The sequence below is a fragment of the Oryctolagus cuniculus genome, chromosome 2 (genome assembly GCF_964237555.1).
Source record: "Oryctolagus cuniculus chromosome 2, mOryCun1.1, whole genome shotgun sequence".
Taxonomy (NCBI): domain Eukaryota; kingdom Metazoa; phylum Chordata; class Mammalia; order Lagomorpha; family Leporidae; genus Oryctolagus; species Oryctolagus cuniculus.
In genome coordinates this window covers 153,907,345-153,922,366 of record NC_091433.1, presented here as the reverse complement: position 1 = coordinate 153,922,366, position 15,022 = coordinate 153,907,345, and the positions used below count along the sequence as shown (strand labels likewise).

Sequence of the window (15,022 nt, the reverse complement as noted above, 5' to 3'; positions counted from 1 at the left end):
TTTGTTTTAGAGGCTGAAATGAAAACACTAACCCTTTGTGATGGGCTTCTCAAATCAGGCAAGGGTTGCTCTAAGGAAGCTAAATGGTTAATGCACTTGTATTTGGCATTGAATGGACTCCAGAAATACTTTGGTTTAGTGGTGATCTTGCAATAAAAGTGAGGCTACCCTGAAGATTGTCACAGAAGGGACAAGAGCCATTCTGTGGTCCTGAATCTCATGCCCAGTGCCTAAATCCTATTATGAAATTAACTGCAGCTTGATTCTAGGAACAAAAAGAAAGAAAACTGCTACTTTCTGATTGTGGTTTGGTTCATTGGAATGAGATCTGACTTAATCATCTAGGGACATAGTCTGAGTATTGATGTTTCTTGTTCCTGAAAAGAAGTGACCCATTGATACTGGATGGGAAGAAGATCCACTGTGTATGTTTCTGATATAAGAAACAAGAGTAGAAACTGAGGGAAATGAAGACTCACCCCTGCAGTACCCTGGCACACCCTAAATGTCATAAAGAGTTGGAAATTCCATTTTGAGTCAGTTTTAAAAATGGTACTCTTGGACCCCGGTTAATCCATAAACCATAAACAGGTGCTTAGTGGGAAGCAAGGTAGAGGATCCCAGAGTCTAAGCTTTGGAGAGAGGCAGAATGGAGGGTTTGTGTTTGTGTTTGGTTAGTGTTGGTCAAGTTATTCAGTTTCTCACACTGAGTCATGGTTTCTACTTCTGTGAGAAGGGCATAATATTAATAAAGATAATGATATTAGCATTGTAAAAAGAGATAAAGGTGCAAAGTTTTACTGTGCCTGGCAGTGAGTAGGCAGAAAATGTCAGTAATATGAAGATGATGATGGGTACATTACTGAGTTCTTATTGGAGCCCAGTTCTTGTGTGGGTTCTTACATTATATGCCCTAGTGCGTGAATTTAATATAGTTGTGAAGAAATGGCCTAAATGCCAGAAAAATAAGCATAAAAATAAGCATAAAAAAGGTGAGTGCAGAATGGTGACAAAGCAATATCTGGCTCAATGACAATGAAGTGTATGGTTGATATGGCCCTTCGCCAAGAGTTTAGGAGAGCCATTGGCTAAAACCTCATAGTCACAAGGGCCCAATATTTACATTTTTGGTGTTATTTTCAAATGTGGATTGGGAGAACAATGTCACTATATGATTTTTAACTCAAGTTCCATTGCCAAACCACCCCATCTGTAATGAACAGGGAAGGGACACTGTGTTAGGAATAAAGCCTGAGATTTTCTTCCGAGCAGAATTATTTTGCATTGTGTTCATCTGTAGAATTTGTTACGTGTAAAAATCCAACAGTTTGACTTTTGTTACCCCTGTTTGACCTGTCCTGGAAGGGGCATGAGCATTCTCCTTGCTGCACCCCAGTGTGCCCTGATGGTCAGTTACAAGAGGAACCCAGAGCAGTGAGAGCTGGGAGGTCTGGAGGGATCAGAAAAGGCTTCATGTCTTGGGACAATGTAATCTAACCTGGAGATGTCAGTCTGGAAATGCCACACCACCAGGAGGTGGTAAAACCACAGGAGTCTCCGTAACATGGTGAGATAACACATTCCTGTAACGTGCTGCAACTGGGCCAAGCAGCATGCCATAGGCTACTCTTGCTGTGATCGTAACTCCTTCACAATTTCTTCTGAGGGATATTCAATTCCAGGGAGTTGGTGGTGAATTGGTATTTTTCTCACCCTGGCCAGACTTATTCTTGTCTGGAATATGAAAGAGACAAGGCTTCTGCCTCAACCCAGGCTCTTAAGAATTCTAGTTGTCAGGAAGGAAATTCTCTAGCCCTTGAGCTAATCTATGAGGAGGGCCTGATTCTAGATATTTTCCCATCAATGCAAGCTAATTCTGAAGAGCGGTTCTTTTACTGAAAATCCTTCAAATGGGTGAGTGTAGACTCCAAGGTCTTCTAAAACATTTGAGAATGCATACTATTTCAGTGCTGGCTTTGTTTTGTTTTGCTTTTGAGCAAAGGGTATGTTCACATGGACAGGTCAGTGTACAAGGATTCTCCAAAAAGTTTATGGAAAAGTGGAATTTAAAAGTTTACTATTGAGCAAAAATGCGCTTCAAATCCATGCACTGCTTTTTCATGATACATATTTTCCATTAACATTTTGAATACCCCCCTCATATGTTAGAAATTGAATAATAGAAGAGACTATGTTTAGCAGTGACATAATGTCACAGGGAAGCTGTGTTTGGACTAGGTTACTGTGCAAGAGTAATGGAAAACCATCTACTTGAGGGCAACAATATGGGGTAGGTTGTTATCTGTAAGTCTAAGGGAAAGTGAGAGTTTTGAGAATGCCTGATGGTAAGTTCCTACCTCCAATGGATCCTTTAATGTCTAGTCCAAGTGCAGTCTCCAAGGCCACTCCCTGTCCACTCTGTCCAGATTCTATGATTAACTCAACCTTTTGGCCAGTTACCCACTGGGGCTTGGCCCTCCTTAGAATATCCTCTTTAAATCTGTGCCTGCTCAAATTGGCCTTCCTTGGAAGCCGAAGTGAAGAGAGGCCTCAATATTCATCCTCCCTCTGAGGTCCCTAAAAGTGGATTAGGGCGGTCTAGAGTAGCTGCCGAGTGTTGGTAATGTATACCTCAGTGTCTGCTGTGGTATTGATGCTTCCTCGCCAAGGTTGGCTTTGAGGGTAAGAGACTGAGGCTTTTATGGGGTGCAGATTTGGGGACTTGAAGAATAAATCCATATGGGCACAAAAGGAAACAAGTCCTAAGCACCAGGTATGAGTCAGCCACTATGCTTGGTGTTTTTCATGTTTTCTCACTAAATTTTTGGTTGATATTTCAGCACGTGGATATCCCTCTCCTGTGAGCTTATTTTCCAAAGTCCAACCATTGCTTACCTTCCACAAATCTGAGTCTTCCATCTAGAATATACCTATGGGCTTCAGCCAGGGAGATCTCTGCTGTTGGGTTCTCTGCACGTCACATAGGTAGAGGTTGTAGACTACACTGGGGAGGTGCCATAGGAAAACTCAAGGGATGACCCCAGGAAGACTCACGTTTTCCGTCTCCAGTTTGCAAAGGCACAGCAATGGCTTGGGTAGGTGAGACTGGCCTCTGTGAGGGCGATGAACTTTTCCAGATTAGGAAGCTTTTTTAAATTGTATGTTGACCTGGCCCTCAGCTTCTTAAGATTTTCTAAGCCACCACTAGGCAGGGAGTGGATCTTTGTTCTTGAAACATCTCTATGAGGAGAAAAGGTAAACAGTGTGATTACTATAGGCCTAAAATTTTCTACTCTCAGTAGTAGGCAAAATAGCAGACATTGTAATGATATTCTTATGTGGGTGAGGTAGAAGACTCCAATTTACCCAACATACCTCATTCAGTTGCATCAATATTCAGCTCATAGGGCGTTTGGTTTCTGTGGGAGCCCTGGACCCGGTTTTCCTTGTAGGAGGAGTTAGGTAATGGGCCAGCCTGGCTAGGTGTGCATCCTGACTGATTTTGTTCTTCACTGTGTTGGTGTGTAGATTTTGCCACCTCCTTATCTATAGTCTATTTGTGCTCCCGAATTTGCACAGGACCAAAAGGTTGAGACCATCTGTACCTACCACAAAAGTAGCCATAACAATATTTCCGATGTTCTGGGTGGAATCTGTGGCCAAGTTTCAGAAAAGAGTGGGAGGGTTGCACATCATAAGAGGAAGTGGAGCCTGGGAGGCAGTAGAGGCAGCCCCAGCATGAAGTTCACATGGCATGCAGAAAGGCAGTTGATGTCTGTGGCAGGCTTTCTGGCAGATGTAGCCTACCCTGCCGCATATTAGATCTGTGTCCTTGGTCATGCTATGTCGCTTTGCTGGCTGTTCAATGAAACATAAAGTCATATCTACCTCAGAGTGTTGTGAAAAGTAAGGGAGTTCAAGACCTTCCTGGTCAGCAGACAGCTCAGAGAAACAGATCATCAAACAATCGATCAATCGATTGATCGATAGATAGGGGTTGGTATGCAGGCAGGGGCTGTTCTTGCCCCTTATAGACTTGTAGGACAGGCTCTGCCTGTAGAACCAGAAGAGGTCTAATGGGAGCTAACACAAATAGGCAGTTTAATCGGGTGCTTTCTCTGGAGCGCTCCGTGTCTCATTCTATTTGGCAGCAACATCAGTGATGTGGATGCTTTCCTGGCAACACCACTGGTCATGGCAAAGCTCCAAATGAGCACCAGCTGGTGAAGAGTGAGTTTTAAAATGCACCAGTTTGCACCTGTTGGCAACAGGGTTTGGCCATGATGGAGGTGGTGGCAAATGATCCCCAGCATAAGTTCATTTAAACACCCTTAGGGATCTCTGAATGTTCTTGAGAAAGAAGAATCTTTTAACATTGGCATTCCCTGTAAGTCAAGTCAGTAAGCCTTCAGAGAAATGAAGTTGGAGGTGTGAATATATACTTGCTAATCCATATGTGCTTGCAGTCAGGTGAACTTTATAGTGTCAAGGCTTCTTGCCGTGTATTGGAAATTTATTTCATTAAATAAAAGTTTAAAAAAAAAAGAAAGAAAGAATTCAAGGATGATTCCAAAGCTGGGTAATTGTGGGAAAGACATCAGGTGGAACAGGTTTGGAGAAAAAGATCCAGGAGTCCAGTCAGGAAACCCTGACCTTGTTAGACATCCATAATGAGATAACAAGTAGACAGTTTATTATGTGTGTCTAGAGTTCAGGGAAGAGATTGAGGCTAGAGATCTAAATTTTGGAGTCATCAGTAGGTATGATATTAATGCCAGGAGAATGATGGGTGATACAGGGGATGAGTACAGACCTAAAAGAGAAGCACAGGGAAGGAGTCCTGGCACACACCAGGTTGAGATGGTCCAGATGATCTGGAGAGTCTCAATGAAGAAGGAAGCATATATACAAAGGCCAATATTTTTTCCTGTTTATGACAATAATGTATTAGGGAAATGGGAGAACATTCCCACTCACATCCATAAAATAATGAGAATTAAATTTAACAAAAAAATAAAAAAAAATTTATAATGGCTTCCTTTTGTACCATGGAACACACCCCTAACTGCTGCTCTGTCTGTCACTTCCCTTTCCTGTTTCCTGTACTGGTTACTGTTTCCTCAGGTGCGCCTAGGCTTAATCCAGGAGCCCAGAACTCATCCATGGACCCAACTTCTTGTGTCATCATCTGCTGCCTCCTAGGGTTCACACTAACAGGAAAATGGAGTCAGGAGCAGAGCTGGGACTCCAACTCAGACACTCAGATATGGGATGCAGGTGTCCCTAGAAGCATCTCCACAGCTAAGGCAAGACACACCCCACTTCGGTTTCTCAGTTATGTTACATAGATAAACACCCATTCTTTCTGAGCTGCTCTCTTTCTTGGCATCGGTTTGATTTATTTTGATCTGTCCTTTGACTTCTTTTTGAATTTTTGGGTTTTTTTCTATCTCTCCTTTACATTTTAGCACTTTTACAAACTTAGGCCCCTTCTGATTATAAAGAACCTCTTTGGTTATTTATAATTATTATACATTATAATGATTTATATATAATATAAATATATATTATATTGATATCATATCTATATTATATATAAATCCAAATTTATATATATTATATATAATATAAATATTATATAAATAATATAATATTTATAATATTATATATAATATAAATTATAATTATTATAATTATTATAAATAACCTCTTCGGGTCATCTTTCCCACTTGCCTAATTTCATATACTGAGAATATGCTGTTGGCCTTTGATATATATAAGTTCAGATCTGTCCCTGAACCCTAGGCTCAGATAATCTGTTGTCCATTAGACTTGTAAATATCTTTCTTGTAAATATTCATCCTCTGTTTTCTCCATCTCAGTGAATGACTCATCCTTTTCCCCTTGTTCAAACAGAAATCTGGGAGCCATCAATGGCTTCTTCCTCTCTCTCACTTGGACACCAATTTCTTGTCATCTTAAACCTACCTTTCTGGGACTGGTGCTGTGGTGCAGTGGGTTAACGCCCTGGCCTGAAGCACTGGCACCCCATATGGGTGCCGGTTTGAGACCTGGCTGCTCCACTTCCAATCCAGCTCACTGCTGTGGCCTGGGAAAACAGTAAAAGATAGCCCAAGTCCTTGGGCCCCTGCATCTGTGTGGGAGACCCAGAGGAAGCTCCTGGCTCCTGGCTTTGGATTGGCACAGCTCCGGCCGTTGCGGCCATCTGGGGAGTGAACCCTCTGATGGAAGACCTCTCTCTCTGCCTCTCCTCTCTCTATGTAACTCTGACTTCCAAATGAATAAATCTTTAAAAAAACCCCTACATTTTTTTATTGTCTTTTTTGAAATAAAATATTTATCAATTTCAAAGGCAGAGTTAACAGAGAGAGGAGGAGACGGAGTTTGGGAGAGTGAGAGAAAGAGAGAGAAAGGGATATCTTCCATCTACTGGTTCACTCCCCAAATGGCTACAACAGCCAGAACTTAGCCAGGCCCAAGCCAGGAGTCAGGAGCTTCTTCTAGATCTCTAATGTGTTTGCAGGGGCCCAAGCACTTGATCCATCTTCCACTGCTTTCCCAGGTGTATTAGCAGGGATTTGGGTTGGAAGTGGAGCAGCCGGGACTCAAATAGGCACACATATGGAATGCCAACATCACAGACGGCAGCTTAATCCAATATACCATGGTGCCAGCCCCTCAAGACTACCTTTGAAATCTGTTTCAAATTACTGCTTTCTTTTTCCTTTCCTTCTTCTCTATGGTGATAGTCTAAGTTACCATCTCCCCTGCCTGTGCAAATGCCTAGTCTCATAACTGTTCATTCCATGACCATCTGTTTCTCTCTTCATTGCAATCATTACACAGAAGAATGCCAATAAGATTGTGACTTCTTACTTAAAACCCTTCAACTTTTCTCTTACTGTTCTAAGAATAGCGGACAAGTCATTGGATACAGCATGTGTATCATTTGCTTGGTTTCTTGCATCCTTCTGTGTTTCCTGCTCTGTATTTGCAGGAGGGATGATCCTCACAAGTTCCGTTTCCCAGTTAGCACTTTCTCCATCAGATCACAGTTGTGTTCATTCCATAACACTGGTGGGTGATTAGAGGGTAGGAAAAAGTTAAGGCTTTTCTCATCCCTCCTCTGTTTCAGGCAGCAGTTGAAATTCCTCTGTGACTCCAGAAATTCACATTTTCAGAACTAATGATTTTCTTTATAAAAGCACCCCCACATCTATCTATATCTATAAATCAATGATCCATCCATCCATCTACCTACCCATCCATTTATCATCTCTCTGTGTATATTACACTTAGTCTCCTCCTTGTTAGATACCAGTTATATCAGATTTTTTCATACTATTATTGAAGTCTTTCATATACATACTTTCTTTTCCTTTTTTGATGTATCACTGTTGAGAGAAGTTCATTAAAATCTCCAGCTGTAATTATGGATTTATATACTTCTAATTTTGTCATTTTTTGACATTATATATTTTATGACTCTTTTGAACTTCATAAACTTTGGAATTTTTATATATTCCTGGTGGTTTTTTAATAGTAGTATTTGTCTCCTAACTCTTCGGAAGTTCCTTCTTATTCATTTGTCCTTTCTGACTTCCTGTTAGAATCTGGGCTCACTGCCTATATTTCTTTTCTCTATCTTACTTCTGTAAGTAAGTTCACCTAGTCTTATGACTTTAAACTTGCTGTATACACTGGTGACTCTGAAATTTTTATTTATGATTGCTTCTTTTTCTTGAACTCCAGACTCTTACATTCAATTGCTTTTTTATAATCTTCACTTAGCTGTCTATTAGGTCAAGTTTTGGATATTAGAAATTGAACTCCTGTTCTTCACTAAAAACTGTTCCACCTGCAGTTTTTCTGGTTGCCCATGAGAAAACTTTGAAATCATCCCTGACTCCTTCCTTTTTCTCATACCCCATATCCAACCTCTTAACAAAACTTCTTGGTTTTATTTTATGTACCACATGTATCTGGAAGCTACTTCTCACAACATTCAGAGCTGTCTGCACAAGGTGAAAGTTCTAGTGTACCAAGGCACACTTTCTGGTTCCCTCCTTTGTATTACAATTCTTCAGATCTGGGGTCCTTGCAGGTGGCTGTCCCTTGTCCCCAGAATGAGTCTTCACTGTGCGTTTCGAGGTGTTCCAGCTGTGCTGGGTCTCTGCTTACACTTCCTGATGTTGCAGAGCTTCCTAATGTTCTTCCCTGAAGGGGAGCTCCTTCTGCTCTCTCTGCAGTCAGTCCCTCCTCAGACGAGTTCTGCTGTTTACACTTGCCCTGTGACCAAGTTCTCACTTCATCTGACATTTGGGATCCTCTTTTGTGCTCAAAGATAGAAAGGCGCAAAGGCTGAGACCTAACTTCCCATTTCGCCTACAACAGTTTAAGGATCCATCTAAGAAGTAACACAAAAGCATTTAAAAATCCATCAGCTTATCTGTCGTGAACTTTTTTTTATATTGTTCAAAGCAAGCAAAATGAACTTTTTTCTTAATCATTTCTTCCTCCTTGAGTTTAGAACATTTAAAAAATCATGTCAACTTAATATTTCTAAAGAGAAATGAATTCTTATATCCCATAGATTATTATTCTATTATCTCATATATTCTGGTGTAGGTGAAATAAAACTACAAATTCTTTGGCTGCCTTGCCAACAAAGGTCTATTTGTGCTCCCCTGGAATCCAGGCTGAACTGTGTTGGTGTTGGATAACGAAGTTTGATGGGAGTGCTACTATTCAAATTCTGGACCCCATCTTTATGAACACTGACAGTATCTGCATTGGTCTTGTAGAGTCCTGAGCACCCGTGAAAGAACTCTGAAATCTCCAAGCTGCCCTACTGATAAGGGTCTATACCACATGGGGAACTACTAGAGGATGAGAAGCTGTGTAGACCGAGGGAGAGAACACACACACACACACACACACCAACACAAACACACCAACACAAACACATTTCAACCAGGCCATGGGAGTGAATGGGACAGCATGGCAGTGGATCCTCCATACCAGCTACCTGAGCTGACACATTAATCAGAGATGAACCACCCAGATTTCTGACATACAGAATTACAAGCAAAATGGAATGATTGTTTCTAAGCCACTAAATTTTAATGCAGCAATAAAAAACCAAAACAGACTCCACTGAGGTCTCTGTGACTTCACCATCTCCATCATTTTTAGCACATGCAGAGTTATTTTTTCTTTGAAAGCCAATAAGAGTGCAATAACATTATATTCTGTATACTTTCTGCATCTCTTACAGCTTTCTATTTTTGCTTTATGTACTGGCTATTTGTGTTTGCATTTTATCTCTCCTTGTGGGTAGAATGCTGTAGCGTTCACTGTAGTGCCTTTCATGTAGCAAGCACCAGAAAATGCTTGCTTTGTTATATAAGCTATACTGGGGAGTGGCATTGGAGCAGGGGTAGAAAAGGGACAGGTAAATCACCCAGCTGAATGTGGTGCCCCTTGACTTCCAGCAATTACAAATAATCTTACACCTCGTGTCTTCTCTTCTATGGTTTTGTGTTGTTTAACTTTTCATGTTTGCCTCCTAAACTAGATTTTGGTTGCTTTCAGAATAGAGATTATTATTTTATTTATTTATTTTTATTTTTATTTTTTTGACAGGCAGAGTGGACAGTGAGAGAGAGAGACAGAGAGAAAGGTCTTCCTTTGCCGTTGGTTCACCCTCCAATGGCCGCCGCGGCCAGCACGCTGTGCCTGGCGCAACGCGCTGATCCAATGGCAGCAGCCAGGTGCTTCTCCTGGTCTCCCATGGGGTGCAGGGCCCAAGCACTTGGGCCATCCTCCATTGCACTCCCTGGCCACAGCAGAGAGCTGGCCTGGAAGAGGGGCAACCGGGACAGAATCCAGCACCCCGACTGGGACTAGAACCCGGTGTGCCGGCGCCGCAAGGCGGAGGATTAGCCTAGTGAGCCGCGGCGCCGGCCAGAACAGAGATTATTAAGACACTTCTATGTTCTGCATTGTATCTGGCACAGGGACGTACTCATGAAATCTTGTCATAGATAATTGTGTGATTAGCAGGTATGGCTCAGCGTTATGATAAAAATGAGAGGCTGGAGTCATTCTTCCATGAGGGCTTATTCTAAAGGGAGTGGAGTACAAGGCAGACTAAGAGAAAATTTGGATTTAAAGTGAGTTCAGCAAAATGGTGCTTTTGCAAGAGGCATCAACAGCTGTGTGATCATATCAAAGTTACTGAGGAAGGGAGCAAAGTTTACAGAGAGATGATCAGGCATTTAGAAAAGAACAGAATCCTGTGTTGGGCAGATTGACTTGAGTGCAATCCAAGGTATAGATGTTAGATTGACTGGGGAGCCTCCTTGGGACACTGCCTTGCCTTTGTGTCTGCTTAGTGTTCTGGAGTTAGCATGTTATTTTAGATTCCTCCTTATCAGAGCATGACATATGTATGCTGCTGCCTATTTGCATGAGGTGGTTTTACTGCTGTGAGATAGGGCATTTGTCAGTGTCCTGGGATCCAGATCTCTTGGTGGGGCATGTTGAAGAAGGGAGCAACTGGTAGGAGAGAGATTCAGATTCACTGAAAGTTTAGTAAAGCAAACACTTCAGTAAAAATGGTTCTTGGATGATAGGGAAATACACGGAAATCTTTATAGAGCTGTTTACTTAAAATTTTACTGGGTATTTTCTAGAGTGACCAAATAGGGAACCTGTCAAGACTTCTAAATTCTGGATTGATGGAAAATTGCTTCACTGTCCACAAATTAAGGAAAATCCTTAGAAATCCGTATCAGCAGAAATATAGATAACTAGATCTTGTTTGGTGTGGCTTGAGACTTAGTGGCACTGAGATTACTGTACTAATGTGCCAATTTTGCTCACTGTTCTATGAACACCACACACACACACACACACACACACACAGGTGTGCATGCACAAATAGTTTATTTCCTGGCTACTATCTTTCCATTTGGCCTTGCCTTGAAGTTTGATATTTGATTTAACTCCTTTAAGTAAATATTCTCCATTCTTAGAATGCAGATATCCTTGGAGGCAATAACAACAAAAGTCATGATCGGTTATTCATATCTTCCTAGGAACAGATTATTATGACTGTTATGGTTAATAACAGATGTCAATTTGGCTGGGTTAAGGGATACTCAGCTAGTAAAGCATTATTTCTGGTTATCTGTGAGGGTGTTTCCAGAAGAGACTAGCATTTGAATCAGTGGACTAAATAATTAAGATCTGTCCTCACCCATTGTAGGCTGGCACCATCCAATTGGCTGAGGGCCTGGGTAGAGCAACAAGGCATAGGAGAGTTGAATTTGCTCTCATTCCTGGAGCAGGGACATCCTTCTTCTCCTTCCAAGTACTACAGCCTTTGGACTCAGGGGCTCGCACCGGTGGCAACCTGGTTTCTCAGTCTTGTATCTCAGACTGAAAGTTACAGCAGAGGTTTCCCTAGTTTTGAGGCCTTTGGACTTCGCTGAGCCAAGCTACCAGCTTTCTTGGTTCTCCTGGTCGCAGGTGAACTATCATGAGATCTCCCAGTCTCCATATTCACAGTAGCCAATTTCCCTAATACATGCATATGTATCTATATGTGTGTGTGTATATATGCATACATATGCACACACGCATATATATGTGTGTGTGTGTATATATATATTTTTTTTCCACATAGCTGTATCCTATCAGTTCTGTTTTTCTGTGAAGGTTGACAAAGACAATGACTATTGGTTAGAGCCACGCTGGGAGAAGGGCCCAGAACACAAAGCATGGCACAATGAGGGTTGTTCTGAAGAGTATTATTCTGGGCAGCCATATTTTGGGGAACAAAGGAGCCATGTGTTGGGTTTAGATCTTGGAACTTTGCAAGCCAGGTAGTAGAGTTTAGAATGTACGTGGAAGGAGAATGACTTAGTGAAATCTATCTTTTCTGGTAAGATTAGTTTTGAGAATATTGAGACTAGCATATAGGAGATACACAGTAAATTCCTGTGAAACGGATCCTAAGGAGAACAGAGTGAAGGTAGGACAGGGATGAATGGCTGCTGCATAAATTCAGGGCTAGGGTGATAGAGCCTTTCTCTCTCCCACCCGGCCACTTTACCTGCTAACAGTCACTGTGCCAGGCAGTGACAAGGATTTATTATTAGCCATCTGCTCTGCCACTATAGCCTTCTGTGAAAATTTCCACAGTTCTTACTGTACTGAGAAGTAGTAACGTTTATTCCTCTCCCAGATACTTTGGGGCACATACTGTTTTGCTTTTACCTTTCTCTGTTTTACACAATTAAATATATACCATGTAAGACTGGCTGTCCTCAGTGGATGTGTCAGAATATTTCCTTTATTCCTACCATTGATCCTGGAACTGATGGGCTGGACAAGGTGGGGGAAGGAGTTGTGGGCTGGTGTTTATAATCCTTCTCTTATGCTGGTCTGGTCTAATGACTGTGGTCTTTCTTTTTTAAAATACCACTTTGGTTAACATTTCAACACATGTTCTGTTCTGGCAGTGAGTGGTTTGGAGAACTTAAAGCTTGAAAAATGCCAACAGAGGCACCCTGGGATGACGGCTGGCACTGAAGAGATTTAGTGATCCTAAATTGTTTCAGCATTGTTAGATTCTTGATTTTCAGACAGAGAATAGCTAGGGAGACAGCAGTCAGTAATATGACACTGAGTTAGGAGAGGCAGGAGTTAAATAGAATTCCGTGCCCCATTTAATACAGTGTGTTATAGCCACTGCCACAAATTTGATTTGAACAATTTCTATTTTTCCCAGCAAAGATGTTATTACAGGTCAATCATTTCCATAAGTGAGAGCACATTTCTGGTGTACACTACACTGACAGATGGCTAGAAGACCTCTCTTTCATGATCCCAGGCGGGATAAAAAGGCAATTTACTATCTATAGGACTGTGGGTACACTGGTAATGGCAGCGAATCATTCTTATACAAATAACTCAGTGTTTGAATCTGAACTATCAAATGAATCTGAGCTATAGCCAAATCAATTTGATAAACCATCAGAATATGATTGTACTGGCTCCAGCCTGCAAAGGCAACGCATTAAATTTTCCCCACAGGAAACTATTTCCCAAGGAAACAGAAATTGCTCAGTTGCTTAAAAAAAAGAAAAAGCTTGAGTGAATTCAGGCTATCAGGTGAAAACTTAGATGGCTGCTGATGCTCAAGGTCAAGACTCGTGAGGGCGAAATGAGGATGCTGGGCTGCTCCTCTCACTCTGTGGAGCTTGTCTGCATGCCCCTGCATTGCTCCATGGCTGCGGCTTTTGCACTGCTATGGCCTGCCCTTACACCGCTCCGTGTTCAGCAGCTCCCTATTCTTGCTTCACTCAACTAGAAATTTTGCCTTGAGGAAAGGAGCTGTTAGCAGCTGGGGTGAGCTTCGTGCAGCTTCCTCTGAATCCCTTACATGTATCTGCCGGGGACCAAGGACTGAGCCTGTCGCAGAGGAGGAGTCGCCGCAGTTAACTTGCGGAGGGAATGTTTTGCAGATTGGGCAAGGCTTCCCAGTTCTCAGTGCTGGTTCCTGGGCAGTTGATTCTCAGGGTGTTCTTGTACGTGCAGCGTCAGCTCCACTGATGGGAAGTTGGTAAAGATGCAAATCCTCACAGCCCTACCCTGACCTCGTGAATTAACAGCTGTCAGGGTGGGGACTAACAATTGGATGTTGCACAAACGCCCTCCAGGTGAGCTTGAGGCCCAATCAGACTCAGAGCCTCTGCTCCGGGGCAGTTGAGGACCACTTGCGGCTGAGGTGGCCCGGAGCCATGTTTCACTCTGGAAATTGCCTCAGCGATTTACCCAAGATATGGGACAACCTACTCCCAGTGACTGCTGCTGTTGAGGCCTGGCCCCTTGCCCTAATTCAGTACAACACAGAAGGCCCATCGTAACTCCAGAGCTTCCTTCCCATGTGTTCGGCTTCCATGGTGCTAACACATCACAGCTCAGCTTCTTTCTCGGGCTGATTCTGCATCCATCAAGCATTTTACATACAGCCTGAGAATACTCTGCAGTAAAACTCCTGAATGCAGCCAGCCACATCAGGGTCTTCTTTCAGTGAGGAGGAGGGTACTCTGGCCGGAAGCCCACCACTACCCTAGCTTGAGCAGCACCTACTGTGTCTGGCAGTCTGCACACACTCCATTTCCCACCCATGAACACACAGCCCCTCAGGTGGGAGTTAGCTGAGTTGGCACATCGGGTTGCAGAAGTGGGAACTGGGGTAGGCCATTCCTCTGCTGGCATTCCAGGTCAGCAGGCAGAGAGGTCTGAAGGACATCTATGGATTAATCTGAAAGCCCCAGAAAGGAGCATGATGTTAAAGTGATCGACTTGCCCCTAAAGGCAGAAGAAACTAGCAATTATAGGCTGGGCTTTCAGCCAGAACCTTGCACATATATCCTCATGCATTGAGATGATAAGATGTGTAATATATTATTACTCTCTACCCTTTTAAGTCATAGGAGGTGCTTCATAATTCCTGTGGATTGTGTGTAAATTTTATTCACTTAATTCTGGCCAGATGTTCCCGTGGTAAAAGGGGATAAAACAAAAGGCTTGTAACTTGAAGTGCCTGTGGAAGTGCTTCTGATGGTAACACGCCTCTTCCTGCTTGCACTGATGGCAGGACTGGCTGGGGGAATCAAGTCCTATATCCTCTGTTAAACAATCTTTTGGGATGCATTGTTCAGTGCCTTCACTTGGAACCTGCTCTCGCAACCACAGGAAAGATGTTCTTCTATGCTGTGTTTACCTGTCACGGCCTTATGTCCTTAGGCTGGGAGGCTGAAGTTATTTTCCCCTCCATTTTAGTTCACAACCTGTTTCAGAGGGCCTGATTGAATGGCTTTTAGAAGTTGAAGTAGACATATCTGTGGCAACATGAAACGGTAGAAACACATGGAGTGCAAGACAGAAGAGTTAGGTTCTGGTCCAAGCTCTGTCACATACAGAT

At 42.5% G+C, this 15,022-nt stretch overlaps 1 protein-coding gene across 7 annotated transcripts in view; it reads right to left on the bottom strand.

Annotated features, from left to right (window-relative positions):
* The window catches only part of FSHR (follicle stimulating hormone receptor), a 162,808-nt gene that overhangs the window by 4,486 nt on the left and 143,300 nt on the right, over nucleotides 1-15,022 (bottom strand). For all 7 annotated transcript variants that reach the window (XM_051842928.2, XM_051842926.2, XM_051842927.2 and 4 more), the window contains one exon: nucleotides 3,055-3,240. In XM_051842928.2, coding sequence (XP_051698888.1) covers nucleotides 3,055-3,240 — 186 coding nt within the window. The remainder of the gene's footprint in view (nucleotides 1-3,054; nucleotides 3,241-15,022) is intronic.